The following is a 23596-nucleotide window of genomic DNA, read 5'->3' on the forward strand; positions in this document are numbered from 1 at the left end:
TTTTGTTTTCCAACCGCGTATTTATCTCGTTAGACAGTTGTTCACATAGTAGGCAAAAGAAGTCTGAGGATAACGTGGCATGATCAAGAACAAAGAAGGAAAGATGTCAGACGGTACCAACACACAATACTAGCCTTTTACCAGGCTCACATAAGGTAACAACACAATTTTTCTTTGTATTAATGGTTATCTCAACCTCATTTAATCTTTACCTGTGTTTCATAAACACAGATATTTTTTTTCCCTTGGGAAATAATTTCCAGGCTGCACAAAGAAATGGTCCAACTCAGTCTATCAGGGCTTTAGAATTAATCAGGGAAGAAGAACAACACAGAACAAAATTGAACAAAATTACTCTTTTGCATAGACTATAATTCTGTAATTTTACAGCAAAGGATAAGAAAGGCTTCCATTGATACGATGGCTATCTTACACCTATTTTTAACTTCTAAGGATTGAAAAGAGAACTATTAGAACTTCAGATAGATTTTGAAGAGATGATTTTAAATGATCAAAAATGCTGGAAGTATATAATATGTGTATAAAAACACATGGACTCTTGAGAATGTATATATATATATATATATATATATATATATATATATTTTAAGATGAGGTCGGCAGATATTTATTTATATTTTTTTTAAGATGAGGTCGGCAGGCTAAGTCTGTTAGCCAGTCTGGCCCATTACCTGTTTTTGGACTCCCCTGAGCTAAGAATGGCTTTACATTTTTAAGTGCTGGAAGACAAAAAAATATCAAAAGAACAACAATATATCATGATATGTGAAAATTACCTTAAATCCAAATTTCAGTGCCCCTAAATAAGTATAATTGGAACACAGCCCATTATTTGTTCTGGATTGGCTGCCTTTGTACCACATGGCGGAGTTGATGGTTGTGCAAAGCCTAAAGTATTTACTATCTGGCCCTTTCGAGAGAAAAGTTTGCCAACCTTTGTTTTAAGAGAATTCCCCTAAAGAAACACTGAGGCCTTCAGTACATGGAAGGCTTCTTCACAGAGATTTTCTGCATCAGTGATACGTTATATTAAAAGAAAAGGAGAATGCATGAATTTAGTAAGGGTAATATTGTTGCCATATCATGAAATAAGTTAATATACACTCTTTTACTACATTTAGGTTGCTTCTTATTATATGCCAGTATAGTATAGCTATTAAGACTATGCACTTCAGGGTCATTCTTTTTCCCCGAAACTTGATTAGCTTTCTGTGACCTCGGGCTATTTACTTACCCTCTCAAAAGTCTTAGGTTTCCTATAAAAACAGGATAATAATGGTGCTAACCTCATGCAGTCATGGTATTAAGTGGGGTGACTTTCTTCTTAAAGGAATTATGTAGCTTGATATCTATTACATAGGAGGTGTGTGACAAATTTTTTAATGAGCAGCATTGTCATCTGAAAATGTCATTTTTCGTGATTCCTTCACAGGACTGCCTGTAACTTCTGCTTGGATAAGAAAATCTGCAAAATCCTGAGTATGTAATTTCACACAATGGCCCAGTGCACAAATCCAAACATGTACTTGACAGGAGAGTGGACCAAGGAGAGCCTAGAATGTCTAGAAATGGATCAGAGTGGTAGAGAGTGCTGGAAGGCCAGTGGGCGGCTGGATTAGGCTCATAAGCAGGACGTTGGGATTTCCCACATTAGAGAATCCGTTCCAACTTTTTCTATAAGGATCCTCTTAATATTAACAAGTTGTTTGCACGTCTCTCAGGGAGCTCTCAGTCTGTGACAGGCTGTCGATGAAAGCTTTTTGATTTGGTAGCTAAAAACTTTTTTTTTCAGAGTGGATGTAGTTCTCGTCACTTTATCCCATTTTATGTCGGGTTAACACTACTATTTTTCTTTTATTACTTAATGTCTTAGCTGGTGTTTCCGACCACAAAAATCATGAGAGTGTAATGCTGCAATTCTTGGGAATGTAATGATTCCTGTCCTACTGGCTTGCTGCTCCCTTGTCCTGCCTGAGCTTGCTCTGCCCCTAGGACAGTGACTGTGGATTTCTACAGAGGAGCCAGAGCTCAGGGAGCACATAGTTCCTTGGCTCTGATGCTGGCTTCCTTTTCGTGCCTCATCTCCAAGTAGGTTGTGAACACCCTTAGCACAGGTAGTGTCTTCTGCTCCCCAGGGACAGTCTGGAGGCCAGTGATAAAGGGCATGAGGAGGAAAACCTTTAGCTGGTCCTAACAGAACTGACCTTTGCCTAAAGATAGCTAATGGGGGAGAAAAATCTCCTGAGACAAACAACTCTTTTGTCTCCCAAACCCCCCAGAAAATCATTTACAGAAATATCAGAATCCCAGAAGGCAGAAAATATCTCCACAACATAGCTGAGAAACAGAATCCCCAATAGGTCCACTTTTTTTTTTAATCTCATGAAATGTACAAATCTCACTTTTTTTACTTTCTGTAATTTTGATTTATTATTCTGAGAAAAATCCCTCTGAATTTTATCCTTGTTTCTCAGTTACGGTTGGTTGAGTTTAGCCACTCCAAAGAAGAACTAATTATTCAGCTTTCTTCCATACTCTAGCTGGACTTGTGGTTAAGGGGACCGATACAAACACTCACACGTCAGCCTGTTGTGTGGGGATAAAACCCCCAAACTGTAACACCCGCAAATATGCCTGTGAGTAGAACGGGGCAGGGTGGGGGGGTGGTGGCCTCTTGCCTACTGGTAGGAGTAACTCTCATCATCGTATTCCAGCTCATCCTCCTCATCATCATCCAGCAGCCCATACTTAAATTTCCGGTAAACAGTGCCATCTTGGCCCATGTAGACAATGTCATCATCATCATCTTCATCATAGTCCCTGTCCCTGTACTCAATCACCTGATCCTCTTCAAAGCTGGTGCTTTGATGATGACTGCTCTTATAGGACACATATGACTTATTAGGGTCAGCCAGCTTCTCATAGCCGGGCTTTGCCACGGGCTCACCTCGGCCCCGAGATTTCTTCCAGACAATCACAGCTGCCCCGAGCAGAAGCACCAGCATAACAGAGGATGTGATCAACAGGGCAGTCTTGGTATGCTCACCGGCAGGCCCTATTTCACTTGATTGAAGGATACACTCCTCTGTTGGAAGAAGACCCCAGAGAAGGGCAGAGAGGGGAAGGGTGGAAGAGAAGAAATGGAATGAGGAAAATTAATTTCTGAGGTAAAAAACTTTGCTTTATCTTTGAAAACCAAAATGGTAGAATCACTGTCTCTGATTTTTCTAGAGTGCACACCATGCTACAGAATTGCATTGTGTACCCCCCTGAGAGTCCCAGTTGGCATCTGGTGATACCAACAAACCCTTCTAGGATGAAGGTCAGTTTGAGAAATAGAGTCCCCTCATCCTCATACCTTGTGAGTCAGTCACCAAGTCTCCAATCTGAAATTGATTTTTCTATTTCCCTCTTAAGAAAAATATTCCATCTGGGCTTGTGCTTCAGTTACTGCTAAATGCTGTTTTTTGTTTCAACTCCTACTTTCTCTAAGACTGATTCCTCTCCCCAGGTATCTTCAACCTGGTCCAATATTCAAGGGCAGAGAAGATTATTTATAAAACCACTGACTTTTTTTTTTAAGTAGCCTCTATGCCTAATGTAGAGCCCAAAATCATGATCCCAAGATCACAAGTCACTTACTCTGCTGACTGAGCCAGCCAGGTGTCCCCAAACCATTGACTCTTGAAGCTGTGTGGGGCCTTAGAAATTACTTAGGTCAGAAATTACTTAGGTCAGAATTCCAGAGAAGATGGTGGTGTAGGGGGATCCTAGGCTCACCTCAACACATCTAGATAACACCCACATCAATGTAAATAACCCAGGAAATGACCCAAAGACTAGCAGAACAGACTTCACAGCTGAATGTAGAGAAAAGGCAAATCAACTGGAGAATAAGGTTGATTGATTTTTAATTAGGCTCCACATACCCAGTGTGGAGGGCTCAACACAGGGCCTTGAACTCATGACCCTAAGATTAAGACTTGAGCTGAGATCAAGAATCTGATGCCCAGCCAGCTGAGCCACCCTGGAACCCCCGAAGATTTGTTTTAAATATCAAGTTGTGTTACTCGGGCAAATTGGTAGCACTCAATGAAACAATTAAAAAAAAAAAAAAAGAAAGAAAGAAAAGAAAAGAAATTACGTCAATCTGTTTCTTGACAGTTGAGGAAACTGAGGCCCACAGAGAGGAAGTGACTTGTCACTTGCTAGAAGCAAAAACTTGTTTGTGAAGCAATCAGAATTTGAACCCAGGAATCCAAATTGCATGCTATAGACTGGAAACATTTGGGCAAACCTTCTGACAACTGTGTTTTTGGTGTCATGGCATTCTGTAGCTCTAATCTGACAGGAAGAGAGTCAGTTTCTTTAAAATCTAACTACCAAGTTTAATAATAGGGGACTCTTCTATCATAATTCAGATTTCTGAAGTTGAGAGCTCTGCCCCTTGTTGTTCATTCACTGGTCTCTGATTCAATGCCTTGATCAAGAACATGGAGTAACCAAAACTCACAGAAGGAAGGACCAAACAACAAGTTCAGTGATGAGCTCATTTTTCTTACTTTTCATTCATTTATTCAAGTGGTATGATTTGGGTAAGTTACCCACTTCTTTTCCCCTCTTCTTTAACTCACCAGAGGCGAGAATAAAAGAGAGCATGAGAGCACTAGGGAAAAAACTAGCAGGCTCTGTTGGATGTACAAGTTAAAATACAGGGTAAGTTTTCCATAGGTGGTTTCTAAACCACCTGGGTCTGCCCCCAGGATTCTTTTATGAGATTCTAGGTATGTTATATATACTAGCTTAATGGATGTAATTCTGCTGCCAATTATTTTAGGGGCAATTATTTTTGCTAATTACATACTGGCCAATTGGATCTGATTCATCACCACTGTGTATTTCCCACTCTTTTTGCTGGTGATAAATAAGTTGCCTATTTTATCCCAACTTTCATTCTTATGGGATGTTTGCCCATCAAGCAGAATTTCCTCTTCTAAAATAATAGCACTCTCATAATTGTTTTTGTTATTAGCAATACCAGCACAGAGTGTTTCTCTGGAGGAAATACTAAAGCACCAGAGGGATGGATAAGCAATCTGTGTGCAGTACTTGGAGATAAATACTGCCTAGGGCAGGAGAATCAATAAAAGATGTTTCAAGATTGTTTCAATTACTAAGGCACCATATGCAATCATGTCGTACTCTTCTCCAGGCTTAGGTCTGCAGAGTTAGGGTCAAACTCTTGTGATCTGGTTTCTTTGAAGGAGCAGAGTGTCTCAGTAAAAAAATGAGCAGGTAATCAAGAGTATTTAGACTTGTGCAGAGTTGCCCCAGGTGGATCTCCAAGTGTTGCAGAAGGTCCAGGAAAGCTGAGTAAATAGTTCTTAGTTGGAACGTTTCTGAAGAAACTCTGCACCCAATGTGCACACACTTCTGGTTTCATTTAAAGCCATTGATGTAATGAGGGTTATTATTCTTAGCTGACATAGTGTGGATATCAGGCAATCATACCCTGAAGGTGGATATGTATGAGGGGCTGGGGAAACCAGCTGTTTGTAGGGGTAAAAAAGCTAAAAGAAGGAAATAATCAGTTTTTGGAAATATAATCTTTAGAATTTAATTGAAAAGGCCAATAAAAAATAAAAATGACTAGTACCAGCTATGGGTCTGAGATTTACTTCACTTATGGACAGGCTCACATTAATATGATGTCTCTTTGTCAGGCCATGATACATCTGAACCCCAGAGAAATGATCTGCTTTTGGACTGGAGAATATATTTTAAGAAAAAAATATATATAAATAAAAAATATATTAATCATATATATATCTTAATATATAATATATATGTATAATATATCTATAAATATAGATAATAATATATATCTATAAATATATATATATCTTAAAAATATACATATATACTTTTAAGAGGGAATCACCCCATTTGGGATCTTTCTGAGTTTGTGGCCTATGAAGACCAAGTACCCATATGCATATGGATGGAGTTGGAGGTAGGAGACAGCTGGGGGCCTGGGAATTGGTAAAAGGGGTTTTGTTTCTTTCTAGCTTTGATGAAAGTTCATTTTAAAAATACCTTAAGTCTCTAAGAGGAGCCTTAGATTTTGGCTAACTTCCATAGAATGAGTCTACAGAAGAATCAAGGTAATATTGGTATCAGCTTTTTTGATAATTCTTTTGCTTTATTTCCCCAGAAGGGAAGGATAAAAAGAAGAAAGTGAATTTATAAAGATGAGATTCTGGGGGCACTTGGGTGGCTCAGTTGGTTAAGTGTCCAACTCTTGGTTTCAGCTGAGGTCATGATCTCAGGGTTGTGAGATGGAGCCCTGAGTCCAGCTCCACGCTCAGTGGGGAGTCTGCTTGAGATTCTCCCTCTCCCTCTGCCCCTCCCCCTGCTTGCTCACTTGCCCTCTCTTTCTCTCTCTCTCTCTCTAAAATAAATAAATAAAATCTTTAATAAAAAAAATGAGATTCTAGATGAACTTGAGTTATTATTTTAGAGGTAGCACAGCAGTGGAAAGAATGCAGGCTTTGTAGTCCAAAGGGCCTATATTCTAATTCCAGATGAGCCCTTAACATTGCAATGGACTCGAGTATGTTAATCAAACCCTTAGAGCCTTGGTCTCCTCATCTGAAAAACAGTATTAATAATATCTACTTACAGGGGCACCTGGCTGGCTCAGCAGGTAGAGCATGTGATTCTTGATCTTGGGGTCATGAGTTAGACCCCCATGTTGGGTGTAGAGACCATTAAAAAAAAAATCTACTTGGGACACCTGTGTTGCTTAGTTGGTTAAGCTGTTGACTCTTGATTTCAGTTCAGGTCATGATCTCTGGGTCCTGGGATCAAGCCTTGAGTTGGGTTCCAGGCTCAGTGGGGAGTCTGCTTGAAGATTCTCTTCTCCCTCTGGCCTTCCTCCCTGCTTGTGCTCCCACACACTCTTTCTCAAATAAATACATTTAAAAAAATTAAAAATTAAAAAAATTGCTTAGATGAATTGATGGACAGAAAGCTCTAGGTACAGTAAACACATTGCAGGCACTCAATAAAAAGGTAGCTCTATTTATTCTCTAGAACTTTCCATCCTCCTCTCCCGTCTGCTCTCATCCCCTTCCAGAAGAGAGGCCCTTCCTCTGCAGGCTGCTCTTCAACTCCCCTCACCTGTGGTGTCCCGGCAGTCACAGCACTCCTGGGTGTGGGAGGGATCAGAGACATTACAGCAGTGTAGGCAACGGCCGTCATCCATTAGCAGCAGCAGGCTGGCGGGGCACACGGTGCAGTTTTTGGTTCCAGGTCCCTTGCATTCCACGCAGCTTTCATGGCATTTTTCACAAGTAAAATTGTCCCCCTGTTAAGAACAATCAGGATTCTTTTTGAGTGTGGATCAATTAACAAAGCACTGGAGTTCCCTGGTGCGAGTTCCATCTTATCCCCATGAGGGAGGGAGAGAGGCATGTGGGGGATAGTAGAAAGATAGCTTGTTCTGGGTCCATTTTAACTGTTGAGAATGAAAGACAGACCCAACTGTCCTCACTTGAAGGAAACCGTTGATGGCTCTTTCCATCTGAGATCCACTGGTAACAAGAGTGGGAGAACAGGCTTCTAGAATAGCTTAAGTTACAAACTGACAGCTCATGTGCTGTATCTGGTCAAGAACAAGTTTTGTCTGGCTCATACTAAATTGACCTTCACAGTTTAAAAAACTTTTGATTCATTGCCCACATTTCAAAATTAGAGTATTTCACTTGTAAATCAGTTCCTAGTTTCTCTTTAAAAACTACACTGTCAACACTGTCATCACTCCCACATGGCAGCATCACAGACAGCTGAATGGCAGTGGTCCTCTTTTCGTGCTCTCCTGGTTGATTGAGTCCTCAGCACTTGCTCTGATGTCACTCAAATTCGACTTTTTTTTTTTTTTTTTTCAAATTCGACTTTTTATCAAGCCTGTGCTGGGATTTTTCTTTGACCCGACACCCTTCACTCATGTACGTTAAGCTGATTTGCCTCTGTGGTTATTAGATTCTTGTGGCCCTGCCTCATTATAATATTTGTGACTGTTCATCTGAAACAGTGAAATCTCAGTGACAATAGTTGAGAGAGAAGGAGAAAGTGGCTTCCTATCTGACAAATTGCTCCTTCGGTGGTGCTAAAAATGTAGATAAGGGAAGATATCTTCCTATTTTACTTCTGTGCTTTGGAAGGATGGTATGGTAGAAAAGGAAGGAATGGAAATTGCCTTTGTTGAGCACTTTGGCATATTTCGGGTGCTGATAAAGTGCTTTCTCAGCTGTAATTATTTTACCAAATCCTGGATTAGCCACCAGGCCCCCTGGTTTCAATCCCAGCTTTGTTACTTACTACTCATGTGATCTTTAGCAATTATTTAATCTTTCTGATCCTCAGTTTCTCCAAAGTGTAAGGATTTAATGAGAGCTCCTAATGTGAATATGTTGGATCATGTTAATTTCACCATGGCGAGATTTACTTAATTTCTAAAGTTTGGAAACACAAGAAGTTAGTGAACTCAGAATATCCATGGTTTCTAGGCAAGGAAATGAAACAATATCTCTCTTAGTACACCATGCAGGGGGGCAGGAAACGAAAGATCAACAGCAGTTGTGTAGTTCTGACATTATTCAGGCATTTCAGGTCAGACAGCAGAGGGGTAGGAGAGAAGATATTTCTTTCTTCTTCTTCTTCTTCTTCTTCTTCTTCTTCTTCTTCTTCTTCTTCTTCGATTTATTTATTTGAAAGAGAGAGAGAAAGCGAGAGAGAGAGAGAGAGAGAGAGCAAGCTTGAGTGGGGGAAGGGCAGAGGAAGAGAGAGAAAGAATCTCAAGCAAACTCCATGCTGAGCACAGAGCCTGACATGGGCTCAATCCCAAAACCCTGAGATCATAATCTGAGCAGAAATGAAGAGTTGGATGCTTAACCCACTGAGCCCCCAGGCACTCCAAAACTTCTTAATTCTGATGTAGTGTTCCTAACAGGACTTCTAAGGTCATGAGCAATGAATGTAAAGGTAAATCTGAGGTCCTTTTTTATCTAATTTCTCCATTATTTATCTCAGGTCATCTCACTTCCTTTGACTGAAATTGAGGCCACTGGTGGGTAGTACCATTATTCCATGATGCAGAGGTAGAAGATTATAAAACTAGAGCAAGTGTAGGAATTTTAGGACTTTTTGACTTTGCCCAGAATGACAGGCCAAAACTAGCTCCCATGCCTCTGCAGAAATAGAGGAAGGCACACCATGTCCAGCTCTCTGTACCTTTCCCACTCTGTATTCCCCCACCAGACAGTCCGAGGCACAGATTCCTCCCATTAGGTGGTAACTCCACACGCAGGATAAGCAATTCCATGCTCCTTTTCCTGAAAAAAAGAAAGAAAAAAAGAAAAAGATTCTAAATTATGAGGGCTGACCTTAGATTTCAACCTCTGTCTTGGATTCAAAACTCTTAGGAGCAAGGACTATGTCAAGAAAATTGAAGTAGAAGGATGAATTGATTGAGGAGATGGGGGAGGGGGAAGTCTCCAGGACACCGAGTGAAGACCTAGAAATTATCCAATTAGTCAATCAATGTAAACTCCCATTTGGAAATTGAGGGTTTGGAAGGAATAGGTCTTTTATGACAGCAAAAAGAAAGATTTTCAGAAAATGAGAAATCATGTGGAAAGCTTATAAAACTTTTGTCATTCTGCTTATTGTTTTACTAATATAGAGGAAGAGAATGATACCAGATAATTTGGAGGGTCCCAATACTCATTCGGTGAGAAAATCATGGTTAGGCAGTCTCTAACTAAGAAATACCAGACTTAAAAAAAAAAAAGAAAGAAATACCAGACTTAGAATTTAAAATGCCAGGGCTAAGAGAATTTAGCAGATTAGTTTGTCCAGTTGTTCTTTTTTTTTTTTAATTTTTTTTTTTTTTATTTATGATAGTCACAGAGAGAGAGAGAGAGAGGCAGAGACACAGGCAGAGGGAGAAGCAGGCTCCATGCACCGGGAGCCCGATGTGGGATTCGATCCCGGGTCTCCAGGATCGCGCCCTGGGCCAAAGACAGGCGCCAAACCGCTGCGCCACCCAGGGATCCCTGTCCAGTTGTTCTTAATTTGGGAAGGGTGGTGGTTGTGGTGACATATTCCTTTGAAATTCTCTTGAAAGCTAGAAACTTTCTTTTCAAAAATTGGAATGCTATTATTTATTTATTTATTTATTTATTTATTTATTTATTTAGAGTTAGAGAGGTGGGGAGGGGCAAAGGGAGAGGGAGAGAAAGACCCTCAAGCAGGATCCACGCCCAGTTTGGAGCCCCACACAGTGCTCGATCTCACAACCCTAAGACCACCTGAGCTGAAATCAAGAATCAGATGCTTACCTGACTGAGCCACTCAGGTTCCCCTATTATTTTTTTTAAATAAATGAAAAATAAGGCCCAGATATGTCAAGTTATCCATTTAAGGTTACATAGGTAATGGTCAAGAATCAAATTCAGATTTGTTGACCCACAGTCCAATGCTCTTTCAATCATAATATCTGCCTTAACATCTTATGACCCATTATATAGAGGAGGTCTGAATCTACAGGCTCTGTGTTTGTTGTGGTGGTAATATCCTACTCCTAATTGAGAGACCCCAAGAATGATTGACCCAAGCATTATCTTTTGCCCAGATATTAAGGGATAACTTCTAGAAAGGGTTTTGAGACAGGAGACCTGAATTCTCAACCATTCCATTAGGAAGGTCCTGGTGTTTTTGCTGAGAATTTCAAAACGAGCAGGGAGATAGATGGGGGGCATGGAGTGTGTCTGGTATTGTGAGTTGGAACTTGATATAGGTTTTCCCATCAGAAGAATATCATACAGAGTCGTTAGTTGCATTTGAAGTAGATCCAGGAATCTTGACCTTCACAATAACTATGGAGTTAAATCAACTTTTCATGTCTAATCTATGAGCTCAATCATTTATGATGTTTCTATGGAAGAAAAATTCTGAGCTCTGAACAACAGTTTAGAGAATAAACCTTTATTATCCAGTTGCTTTTTAGATTGGGAGCTGCTTGTAGTGATACGAATTTTATAATAAAGCCATTTTATTATTTTTAAGTTTTAAATCAAAGTGTAGTTGACATACAATATTATATTAGTCTCAGCTATACAACAGTGATTCAACAATTATGTACATTACGAAGTGCCCACCATGCTAAGTATTGTTACCATCTGTCACCACATAGTTATTACAATATTATTGACTATATTCCCCATGTTGTACTTTCCATCTCTGTGACCTACTTATTTTATAACTGGAAGTTTATACCTCCTAATGCACTTCACTATTGTACTCCTCCTCCCACCCCGCTGCCCTCTGGCAACCACCTGTTTGTTCTCTGTAATTATGTATACTTGTTATTTACCTTGTTTTGTTTTGTTTTTTTTTTTGATTCCACATAAAGTGAAATCATGTGATATTGGTCTTTCCCTGTCTGACTTATTTCACTTAGCATAGTACCCTCTAGGTCCATCCATGTTGTTGTGAATGACAAGATTTCATTCTTTTTTATGGTTAAGTAACATTCCATTGTATAAATATACCACATCTTCTTTAGCCATTCATCTACTGATGGACACTTGGGTTGCTTCCATAATTTGGCTATTGTAGAATGCTGCTATAAACTTAAAATGCATATATCTTTTCACATTAGTGTGTGCATTTTCTTCAGATAAATACCCAGAAGTGAAAATAATGCATCCTTTGGTATTTCAATTTTTTATTTTTGGCAAATCTCCATACTGTTTTCCATAGTAGAACATGAAACATTCCTACTAATCGTGCACAAGGGCTCCCCTTTCTCTACATCCTCACCAATACCTGACATTTCTTAGCCTTTTTGGTACTAGTCATTCTGACCAGTCTAAGGTAGATTTCTCTTTGTGGTTTTGATTTGCATTTTCTTGATGAGTAATAACATTGAATATCTTTTCACGTGACTACAGGCCATCTGTATGTCTTCTTCAGAAAAATATGTATTCCAGATCTCTGCCCATTTTGCTATCAGATTATCTTTTTGTTAAGTTGTATGAGTTCTTTATACATTTTGTACGTTAACCCCTTATCAGATATATCATTTGCAAGTATCTTCTTCCATTCAGTAGGTTGTCCTTTTGTTTTGTTGATAGTTTCCTTTGCTGTGCAAAAGCTTTTTAGTTTGATGTAGTTCCAATTATTTATTTTTTGCTTTTGTTCCCCTTCCCTGAAAAGACAGATCCAGAAAAATACTGCTAATAAATGTTGCTGATAAACATTGTGATGTTCAAGAGTTTTCTCTGTGTTTTCTTTTAGGAGTTTTATGGTTTCAGATCTTACCTTTAAGCCTGTAAGCCATTTTGAGTTTATTTTTGTGTAGAGTGTAAGAAAGTAGTCCAGTTTCACTCTTTGGCACGTGGCTGTCCAGTTTTTCCCAACCCATTTATTGAAGACACTCTCTCTTCCCCACTGAATATTCTTGCCTCCTTTGTTACAGATTAACTATGTAAGCATCAGTTTATTTCGAGGTTCCATTAATCTATGTGTCTGTTATTGTGCCAGTACCATACCATTTTGATTACTATAGATGTATAGTATAGTTTGAAATCCGAGAAAATCATTCTATTTTTATCTTACCTCTAGCTTCATAGAGAAATTCTTACAAGTTCTGGACCATATTGTGGTTTTTGATAAAAGAATCAATCTTCCCCTCCTTCTTTCTTCCTTCTTTCCTTTTCCTAACCTACATTCTTCTGAAATATAGCTTAGGTGTCTTATTTCAATTTTTTTAAATACAAAAGATTTTTTTTTTTTAATGAAGAAAAACACAGAGTAGAAAAAATCAGAAAAAAGTAGTAAAAAGATTAGGTCACAGTATTTGTGTTTTAAGAATGCTTCTATTTTACAGAAGACCAGCAGCAATTCATCTGAAGCTTATATCCTGAGTGATCCCCAAAGGCCCTACATGTCACCAGTTACATGTCCTATATTGACTTATTGCAAAATCTGTACTCTAAGGGTACAGATCCTTTTGCTAAAGGCAGTTTGTTAATTTTCAGAATGTTTTCTATTCCAAGTTTAACAACCTATGTTTATCATTGCTTCTAAGGATCTGCAAGAACTGTGCGACCTAAAAAGATTGTTTTGAAATTTCCTCAGAACTGAGAATTCAACTATCGGTTTTTCCTGGAAGTAACCCCTGCGGGATGAGTTAAGCACTGTAGAACAACCCCTGGGGACATCCATGGTGTCATTCCACACAGGAAGAGGAAGCTGGAAAGACATAGGAGGTTTTGGCTACCAGCTTTGATTTTTATTTCAAACAGTTTTGTGAGGACGATAAATAAAAAGTTAAATGTGTAAAGGTAAGGAATGAGCTAATTATGGAGGAACCAACTGCATACAAAGGTAATATTTGGCATTATCTCCACCCTGACCTGTTCAGTGCTTTGACATATTTATTATTATTTTTTTTCTTAAAAGATTTTATTTATTTATTCATGAGAGACAGAGAAAGAGAGAGAGAGGCAGAGACACAGGCAGAGAGAGAAGCAGGCTCCATGCAGGGAGCCCGATGTGGGACTTGATCCCAGGTCTCCAGGATCACACCCTGGGCTGCAGGCAGCGCTAAACCACTGAGCCACCAGGGCTGCCCTATTATTATTATTATTATTATTATTATTATTATTATTATTATTATTCTAAATACCATTGGACAGTCAAATGTGAATGAAATAAATCTAGTTGGTAAATTGCTTATTTAGCTTGCTAAATTTTCTCCTGGAAATTTTGTGCATCCTCATTTCTTAATATGACAGCTAATGTTTTAGCTTTCTTTTTCTCTTTTTAGCACTGAATAGTATTTCATTGTCTGCATTTGTTGATGAGCTTCTGGGACTGAGAATCCTCAGAATTCCCTTAATCCACCAAGGAAATCTCAAACCTACTTAAAGAAATTTATAGTTTTTCAAACTGTGCTGACAAGATCACTAATAATTTCTATAATCCCTGTAAAAAAAAAAATCTTATAAAGCTAGTGTTCTGTTTTGACTGGCTGAGGCTGAGACACTAATTTACCTAATGATGGTTGCCTGGTCTTAATTAAAAACTCAAGGGCTCCAGCCCACTGCACTGCCCTAGGGCATTGGGATTAGGGTTGTCCGATTTAGCACATCAAAGCAGAGTGTTTTATCTGGCAATCCTAGTTAGAATAAAGGCCCCACACGTCTAGTAATGATGATATAAAAAAAAAAAAATCTAATGGAAAGCCCATACTGTATTTACTATGATATGGCCAATGTTAATGCCAACTTTCCACCACCCTCTTACCCCACGCCCACTCCAACCCCCCATTCAATGTATTCTCTCATTTATCTTATTCTGGTTAGAAATTTTGAGCAGCAACTATAGGTGCCCCTGGAATAAAAAGAAGACAACACAAATGAATGGTTACTTAATGCAAGATTTTTCAGAAGGCCCTTTTTCAAAGATTGGAGTCAACTGCAGATGGGGGAGGGTGGGAGCCACTGTGTGGCAGAGTTTTTGTGGACTTGCCTCAAGGACTGCCTGTAAGTGGTATGGGGCGGGGCCGTGAGCGGATTTGAAGTGGGGCTCTTGAGATTCCAACTGTGCTCCACGCTCCAATCTGGGCTGCCCTGCTCTGGTCAATTTACACGATAGCATTCAGCTTAAGGTTTCATCTGAAGAAGATGGACCGCTGCTAAAATGCCATCTGAAACCATTACTCTAAATTACACATGTGCTGTCCAGTGCAGGAGCCACCAGCCACGTGTGGCTACTGAGCCTTGGAAATGTGGCTAGTACAGCTTGAGTCGTGCTGTACATGTAAAATAAACATCGGATTTCAAAGATTTTGTATAAAAAAAACTCTCAGCTTTGGGACGCCTGGTGGCTCAGTGGTTGAGCGTCTGCCTTTGGCTCAGGGTGTGATCCCGGCTCCCCCAGTCCAGGGATTGAGTCCCACGTCGAGCTCCCCTTGAAGCGCCTGCTTCTCCCTCTGCCTATGTCTCTGCCTCTCTCTGCATCTCTCATGAATAAATAAATAAAACCTTTAAAAAAATTCTTAGTTTTTACGTTGATTACAGGTTCAAATGATTATTTTTTGGATCTATTGCCTAAATACATATATTATTAAAATTTATTTTACTTATTTTTGTTCTTTAAAATGTGACCACTGGAAAAGATTTAAATGTGTGTATGGTTTGTATTATGTTTTAGTTGGATGGTGCTGGTACACCATGTTGGGAGTTACTCAGAAGAAATTCTAGGGCTGGTATGAATAGCGTGTGACCACTCCCAGGCTAGTTTACATTGTCCACTAGTCTGAGCATTTTGCAGCTAAGAATAATGTAATGTTTATGTCACTGATAGTCATTCTAAAATAATAAAAAAATATTGAGGACTCTCTCCAGCTTTTTTTTCCTTCTTGGTATTTAGACTTTTTTTTGTTGTTGTTGTTATGGTTATAACCAGCCGAGGAAAGTGGGGAGGTGGGTCGTGACACTGACTCCATGTTTCAGAGAAACGCACAGGTGGCAGCCCCAAGCAGGAACAGGTGGTTCTGGAGCTAAATATCAAGACCAAGACCAAGACCAACCACGCCCTGCGGGCAGGTGTCCTGGCTCAGCCCAGCAGCCCTGCAATGAACCCCATGGACTCAGGTTCCTCTGAGCAGCAGCTCCTACTCTTCCAGCATCACTTCCTCTTGTAGCTTTTTCTGCTCTTCTGCTTGTAGCTTCTTGGGCTTTTTCTGATTCGGAAAGAATTCATGGCCCCTCTGCTTCCGTTCCTTCTTGGGAAGCTCCTCCTCTCTTTTTCTTTCTCTCTCCAATTCTTCCTGTTTTTTTCTTTTCCTTGGCTCTGTTCTCTGCTCCTCCTCTTGGTGCTTTTATCTTCTTGGCTGTTTCAGCTCCTGAAGCCTCTCAAGCTGTTATTTCCTCAGTGAGGCATCACTCAGGTGTTTGGAGTCAGAGAAACTTTTTTTTTTTTTTTTAAGATTTTATGTATTTATTTGAGATAGAGAACATGAGCAGGAGGAGGGGGAAGGCAGAAGGAGAGGGAGAAACAGACTCTCCACGGAGCAGGGAGCCCAAAGCGGGGCTCAATCCCAGCACCCTACCTGAGCTGAAGGCAGACACTTAACTGGCTGAGCCACCCAGGTGCCCGGAATCAAGAGAAACCTTATGTAGTGGCAGTGGCCTGGCACTCCTTGCCTTTCTACACGACCTTCGGCGGCACAGGGCACTCAGGGCTTGGATGAAGCCCATGTATGTACTTGAAGTATGCAACCTTGGCTTGGAAGTTCAAGTGTTCCCGAAATTGGAGGTGTGGAAGTTCTGGCCTGTCGTCTCCTCCCATTGGGGATCCAGCATGGGGATGTCCATGTTTCATATTTCCCCTGACTTATCAAGCACTTTGACCATGACCAACTTGCTGAGCTGACTCCTCAGGGCAAATAATTTGCAGGGCAGCCTCCAAGTGACAGATGCCTGGCCTCTCTCTGGGTAGCATTTCATTCTCATCCTTTGTGTCATGGAAGAAAGAGTTCTCTGGCATGTGAGGAAATTGATTTTGAACTTGGCGGCATGCACCTTGACTTGGAGGAAGTCACCAAGCTTAATGACCTTGCCATGGAGGCAGGCCAGGAAAGAGGTGACCAGATTCTTGTCTACCTTGCCTTTCAAGTGGATGAAGTCCATGGTGCTCTTAGAAATCTGCAGGGTGGAGACCTAGTGATCGTGCACCATGGTTGTAAGTCTTTTCAGCACTTCCTTGGCTGCTTCAGCTGTGGAGGGCCATGTTGATGGTCACCTTCATGATGGGCCTGAGACAGAGGCTGACAGAAGACAGAACACCACCATCCTAGATGTGTCTTGGACTGTGGTAGCTGCTGCCTTAGCCCAGCAGGAGCTCCCCACTTGGCACCACCACTGTTTCCTGAAGGTGTCCTTGGCGCCACTGGCTGCCACCACTGCCTACCCCTATGTCTGTGCTAAGTGCTAGAGACACAAAGGTAAGTGAGACATATTAATTTGTGCCTTTGAGGACCTCAGTTTAGACACACACAGAGAGATAAAGAATAAATAGCATAAAATAATAAAATATGCCCTCTGGACTCCAGAGACCTGACTGCCTTGTTCACAGCTGAATCATTGTCTGGGCCATACTGTAAAGATTTGTTGAATACATAAGTAGATTAATGAATGCAGAGTACTAAAGGAACACAGAACAGAGGGATTAAGTCAGAGGAAATGCTGACTAATGGATTAGAAAGAGGTACCCAGGCAAATCAGGCTGGAGAAAGTATTCAGGAAGGAGAAAGGGCAAGGTTTGCTCAAATTTGCAGTAACTGATTATACCTGGTTATAGAAGGTGGTGGAGGAAGTGGTGAGGGGTGAGGTGAGTCCTAGATGAAGAACCTCATATGCAGAGTTACTAAGTTAAGATTCTATCCAAAAATCAATGGAGAGTCACTTTTTTTTTTTTTAAGATTTATCATTTATTTGAGAAAGAGAATTTAAACAAGCATGGGGGAGGAGCAGAGGGAGAGATAAGCAGACTCTGTACTGAGTGTGGAGCCTGATGTCGGGCTTAATCCCGGGACCCTGAGATCAGATCCTGAGCCAAAACCAAGAGTTGGATGCTTAACCAACTGAGCCACTTAGGAGCCCTTTGGAGAGTCATTTTTAAGCAGAGAAATATTATTATGTTTTTTTGTCACATAGAAGGATCAATCTGAGAACATAATGGAGGACTAGTTGGTTATAGAATGGCTAATACTGGAAGCAAGAGGACCAACTAGAGATTGGTGAATAACTCAAGTAAGGGGAGGTATGAGTTTGAAATAAGGCAGTGATACTACAAAGTAAAGAGAGGGACTGCCAGTTGCATTGCTGATGGCATCTGCACTGTTGTCAGTATCCCCTTCAGGAATGCTGAGATGTCCTGTTTCTGGACTGTGTTTCAGGGTGGGAGGCAGGGGTAGTGTTAACCAAAAAACTGCTAGACTGACATGAAATGAGATGAAATTTCTCATTCAAAAGGAACGTAAGGCCAAAAATCCAAAGTATATGGAAAAAATGAACATTAAGATGACAAACACAATCAACAATTATAACATGAATTTACTTTAAAAAATACCAATTTTATAGAGAATTTAAAAAAAGATTTCTATTTATTTAAGAGAGAGCAGAATGCATGCAAGAGAGAGCACAAGCAGGGGTGAGGGGCAGAGGGAGAAGGACAAGCACACTCCCCCTGAGCAGTCTCAACCCCAGGGCCCTGGGATCATGCCCTGAGCAGAAGGCAGATGCTTAACCGACTGAGCCACCAGGTATCCCTCAATTTTATAGAGAAATTTGACAAAGTTTTAAAAATCAGTACGTTGAACATATTCAAAGAATAAATGAAGTCATGATATCTATAAAGAAATGATAAATAAGGAAACACAAATGGGAAGATGTGAAACAAAAAGATATGGATATAAAAAGAAATAATTTAAAAGTAAATCATTTAAATAAAACTAAAATGATAGATGGGCTGAACTTTAGACTAAACACAGAGAACAAATTGGAGAAATGGAATAAAGCACTGAAGAATTAACCTAGTATAAACTATAGAGAGTGAAAGAAATAAAAACAAAACAGCAGGTAGGAGACCTAGAGATCAGGAAAGTCTGAGTAATGTTAAATAAGGAATTCCAGCAAGGAGAATAGAGGGAAGGGTGGAAAAGCAACATTTGGAGATCTAATAACTGAAAAATTTCCAAGACTTTGGGATTTGTTTATCTTGGGTTCATTCATTCATTCAGCAAACACTTAATGAGCACTTACTATGTAAGTGTTGGAGAGCAGGTCCATTGACAGAAAGAGTGACTATCAGAGGAAGCCCAGATTGTGTTTACTCTGGGACATGTTGATTGAAGAGTTCTCTGGGACAGAAAAGTAGGTATCAGGAAAGTAAGAATGGAGCTCAGGAGAGCTGGAGACAGACATCTTAAGCAGTTGTTGAAATGAGAAAAATAAAACTCCCCAGACAGATTCCAAGTTCAACAAGTAGAGGAGGACAGAGCAGGTGGGAAACACGTCTTGGGGGAGATGAAGCCTGCGGATGGGAGGGTCTGAAGAGAGTAGCATAGCGCAGGGCAGCCCAGGGTGGAGGGCAGATGCAGAAGATGAGCCCAAACAGAGGATGCTGCTGATGCTGGGGGCGACTGGCTGGATTGGCAAGCCAGAGAAAGCTCTACAGGTGATGAAAAAAGACGGACCAAGCACGAAGGAATCCTATTTTTCCATTCATATATGCAAAATGACAGATACGCTCTCACCTTCGCATTTGTCGCAGGTTGGGTGGCATCTCTCACACGTCTTGGTTTTTTGCTCCGCGTAGTAATGTTCTGGGCAGGTGGGGTGACACTCTCCCTTGGAGCGGAGCAGAAAGAAAAATGTATCGCAGGACAGGCAGTCGGTGGGCCCCGGGCCCCGGCATGCCTTGCAGCTCTTGCTGCACCTCTCGCACCGTCCAGTGGAGATTTCTGCATAATACCTGAAACCAAGCGGGGAAGCAAAGAATGAACCCGGGGCTTTGCTCTTAAGTTGGGTGTGGTGGGAGAAGGCAAGATCGCGGAGGAGTAGGGTCCCCGGGTCACCTGGCCCCACCAACTTCCCTAGATAACTTTTAAGTCATCCTGAAAACCTTCGACTTCGGCCTGAGATTTAAAGAGAGACCAGCTGGAACGCTACAGAGAGAAGAGTCCGTGCTTCTATGAAGGTAGGAAGGTGGAAAAAATAAAAGAAATTAAAAAGACTCCAGTGGGGGAGGGGCGGGCTAAGGGGGGCGGCAAGAGCCCCCAGGACAGGAAAGCCCAGGCCGGGAGAAGCAGAAACTTTAACAATCTTCCCGGATGGAAAGGCACTCGCAGGGAACTTGGGCAGGATTCCAGGAGGGGCAGTGGAGCCCCCAGGTTCCCGGGGTCACTAACAGAGGAGGGGCACCCCGGGGGAGAGCGCACTGCACCGTGCAGACCGAGCTCCCTAAAGGGCTGCAGTGCCCGGCGGGGCCCCGGGAGCAGCGCAGGCGGCGGCTCCGCGTGGAGGGGGCTGCACGGCTCCGGGAACGCGATTCCAGCGGCACAGGCTGGGGAGCCCAGGGCACCGGGGACACAGCCCAGGATCTGGCGCTCCCCTGGGACAGGCGGAGGCGGGGAGGGCACAGGACAGCGAGGACCTCCTGCCACCTCTAGGCGGCCCGGAGCTGTGCAGGTCAGAGCCCCGCCCCGGAGCATCCAGGCCCCTGCGGACTGGGGGCTGCGGGAGTTCCTGCGGGAGCTGACTCCAGGGCTGGGGAGCTGCCGCTGCCAGTGTGGTTGTTCCTCCTGGTGTCACCCTGTGCCTGGGAAGGGCGGGGCCACCAGGGAGCAGGGGCCTCACAGGATAAACAGCTCCCACTGAGCGCTGCACCTGGAAGGGGGCGGGCATCTCCCCCAGGTGCACACACCTGAGAATCAGCACAGCTGGCCCCTCCCCTGAAGACCAGCTGGAAGGACAGGGGAAGAGCAAGTTCTTGGCTGAGCCTCGCTAGAAAGCTCCAGGGAAAGTCGAGGGATTTACAGTATATAGAACCAGAGGATACCGCTCCTTGTTTTTTGTTTTTATTTGTTTTTTATTTTTCTTTTTTCTTTTTTTTCCTTCCTTTTTCCAGTACAACTTGTTTTTAGCCACTCTGCACTGAGCAAAATGACTAGAAAGAGAACTCACCCCACAAGAAAGAATCAGAAACAGTACTGTCTCCCACAGAGTTACAGAATTTGAATTAAAGTTCGATGTCAGAAAGCCAATTCAGAAGCACAATTATAAAGCTACTGGTGGCTCTGGAAAAAAGCATAAAGGATTCAAGAGACTTCATGACTGCAGAATTTAGATCTAATCAGGCCAAAATTAAAAATCAATTAAATGGGGGATCCCTGGGTGGCTCAGCAGTTAAGCACCTGCCTTTGGCCCAGGGTGTGATCCTGGAGTCCCAGGATCAAGTCCCACGTTGGGCTTCCGGCATGGAGCCTGCTTCTCCCTCCTGTGTCTCTGCCTCTCTCTCTCTCTCTATGTCTATCATAAATAAATAAATCTTAAAAAAAAATCAATTAAATGAGATGCAATCCAAACTGGAGGTCCTAACGATAAACGTTAATGAGGTAGAAGAAAGTGTGAATGACATAGAAGACAAGTTGATGGCAAGGAAGGAAGCTGAGGAAAAAAGAGAAAAATAATTAAAAGATTATGAGGAAAGGTTAAGGGAAATAAATGACAGCCTCAGAAGGAAAAATCTACGCCTAATTGGGGTTCCAGGAGGCGCCAAAAGAGACAGAGGACCAGAAAGTGTATTTGAACAAATCATAGCTGAGAACTTCCCTAACTTGGGGAGGGAAACAGGCATTTAGATCCAGGAGATAGAGAGGTTCCCCCCCTAAAATCAAGAAAAACCATTCAACACCTTGACATCTAATAGTGAAATTTGCAAATTCCAAAGATAAAGAGAAAATCCTTAAAGCAGCAAGAGACAAGAGATCCCTAATTTATTTGGGGAGAAATATTAGATTAACAGCAGACCTCTCTACAGAGACCTGGCAGGCCAGAAAGGGCTGGCAGGATATATTCAGGGTCCTAGATGAGAAGAACATGCAGCCAAGAATACTCTATCCAGCAAGGCTCTCATTCAGAATAGAAGGAGAGATAAAGAGCCTCCAAGATAAGCAGAAACTGAAAGAATATGTGACCATCAAACCAGCTCTGCAAGAAATATTAAGGGGAACTCTGTAAAAGAAAGAGGACGCCCAAAGAAATAACCCACAAAAACAGGGACTGAATAGGTATTATGATGACACTAAATTCATATCTTTCAATAGTAACTCTGAACGTGAATGGGCTTAATGATCCCATCAAAAGGTGCAGAGTTTCAGACTGGATAAAAAAGCAAGACCCATCTATTTGCTGTCTATAAGAGACTCATTTTAGACCTAAGGACAACTACAGCCTGAAAATAAAAGGTTGGAGAACCATTTACCATTCAAATGGTCCTCAAAAGAAAGCAGGGGTAGCAATCCTCATATCAGATAAATTGAAGTTTACCCAAAAGACTGTAGTAAGAGATGAAGAGGGACACTATATCATACTTAAAGGATCTATTCAACAAGAGGACCTAACAATCAAGAATATTTATGCCCCCAATGTGGGAGCTGCCAAGTATATCAATCAATTAATAACCAAAGTTAAGACATATTTCAATAATAATACACTTATACTGGGAGACTTTAACACGGCACTTTCTACAAATGACAGATCTCCTAAGCACAACATCTCCAAAGAAACAAGAGCTTTAAACCAGATTGATTTCACAGATATTTACAGAACTTTACATCCAAACGCAACTGAATACACATTCTTCTCAAGTGCACATGGAACTTTCTCCAGAATAGACCACATACTGGGTCACAAATCAGGTCTTAACCCATATCAAAAGATTGGGATTGTCCCCTGCATATTTTCAGACCATAATCCTTTGAAACTAGAACTCAATCACAAGAGGAAATTTGGAAGAAATTCAAACATGTGGACAGCCCCGATGGCCCAGTGGTTTGGTGCCACCTTCAGCCCGGGGTATGATCTTGGAGACCTGGGATCGGGTCCCACATCAGGCTCACTGCATGGAGCCTGCTTCTCCCTTTGCCTGTGTCTCTGCCTCTCTCTCTCTCTCTCTCTCTCTCTCTCTCTCTCATGAATAAAATAATTAAAAAAAAAAACACGTGGAGGTTAAAGACCATCCTGCTAAAAGATGAAAGGGTCAACCAGGAAATTAGAGAAGAATTAAAAAGATTCATGGAAACTAATGAGAATGAAGATACAACTGTTCAAAATCTTTGGGATACAGCAAAAGCAGTCCTGAGAAGGAAATACATTACAATACAAGCATCCCTCAAAAAACTGAAAAAACCTCAAATACATAAGTTAACCTTGCACCTAAAGGAACTGGAGATAGAAGAGCAAATAAAACCTACACCCAAGAGAAGAAGAGAGTTAATAAAGATTTGAGCAGAACTCAATGAAATAGAGAACAGAAGAACTGTAGAACAGATAAACAAAACCAGGAGTTGGTTCTTTGAAAGAATAATAAGATAGATAAACCATTAACCAGCCTCATTAAAAACAAAAAAGAAAAGATCTAATTAATAAAATCACGAATGAAAGAGGAGAGATCACAACCAATACCAAGGAAATACAAACGATTTTAAAAACATATTATGAGCCGTATATTATATGCCAATAAATTGGGCAATCTAGAAGAAATGGACGCATTTCTGGAAAACCACAAATAACCAAAACTGGAACAGGAAGTAATAGAAACCCTGAAAAGGCCAATAACCAGGGATGAAATTGAAGCAGTCATCAATAACCTCCAAAGACACAAAAGTCCAGGGCCAGATGGCTTCCCAGGGGAATTCTATCAAATGTTTAAAGAA

At 41.3% G+C, this 23596-nt stretch overlaps 1 protein-coding gene across 7 annotated transcripts in view; it reads right to left on the bottom strand.

Annotated features, from left to right (window-relative positions):
• PCSK5 (proprotein convertase subtilisin/kexin type 5) overlaps positions 1–23596 on the bottom strand; it is a 446264-nt gene continuing 422668 nt past the window's right edge. For all 7 annotated transcript variants that reach the window (XM_041744555.1, XM_041744554.1, XM_041744551.1 and 4 more), the window contains 4 exons: positions 19415–19632; positions 9316–9416; positions 7204–7390; positions 1–3106 (listed from right to left, as the gene is read on the bottom strand). In XM_041744555.1, the coding sequence (XP_041600489.1) occupies positions 2700–3106; positions 7204–7390; positions 9316–9416; positions 19415–19632 (913 nt within the window). In that variant the 3' untranslated portion in view covers positions 1–2699. The remainder of the gene's footprint in view (positions 3107–7203; positions 7391–9315; positions 9417–19414; positions 19633–23596) is intronic.

This window comes from Vulpes lagopus, chromosome 2 (genome assembly GCF_018345385.1).
Source record: "Vulpes lagopus strain Blue_001 chromosome 2, ASM1834538v1, whole genome shotgun sequence".
NCBI lineage: Eukaryota > Metazoa > Chordata > Mammalia > Carnivora > Canidae > Vulpes > Vulpes lagopus.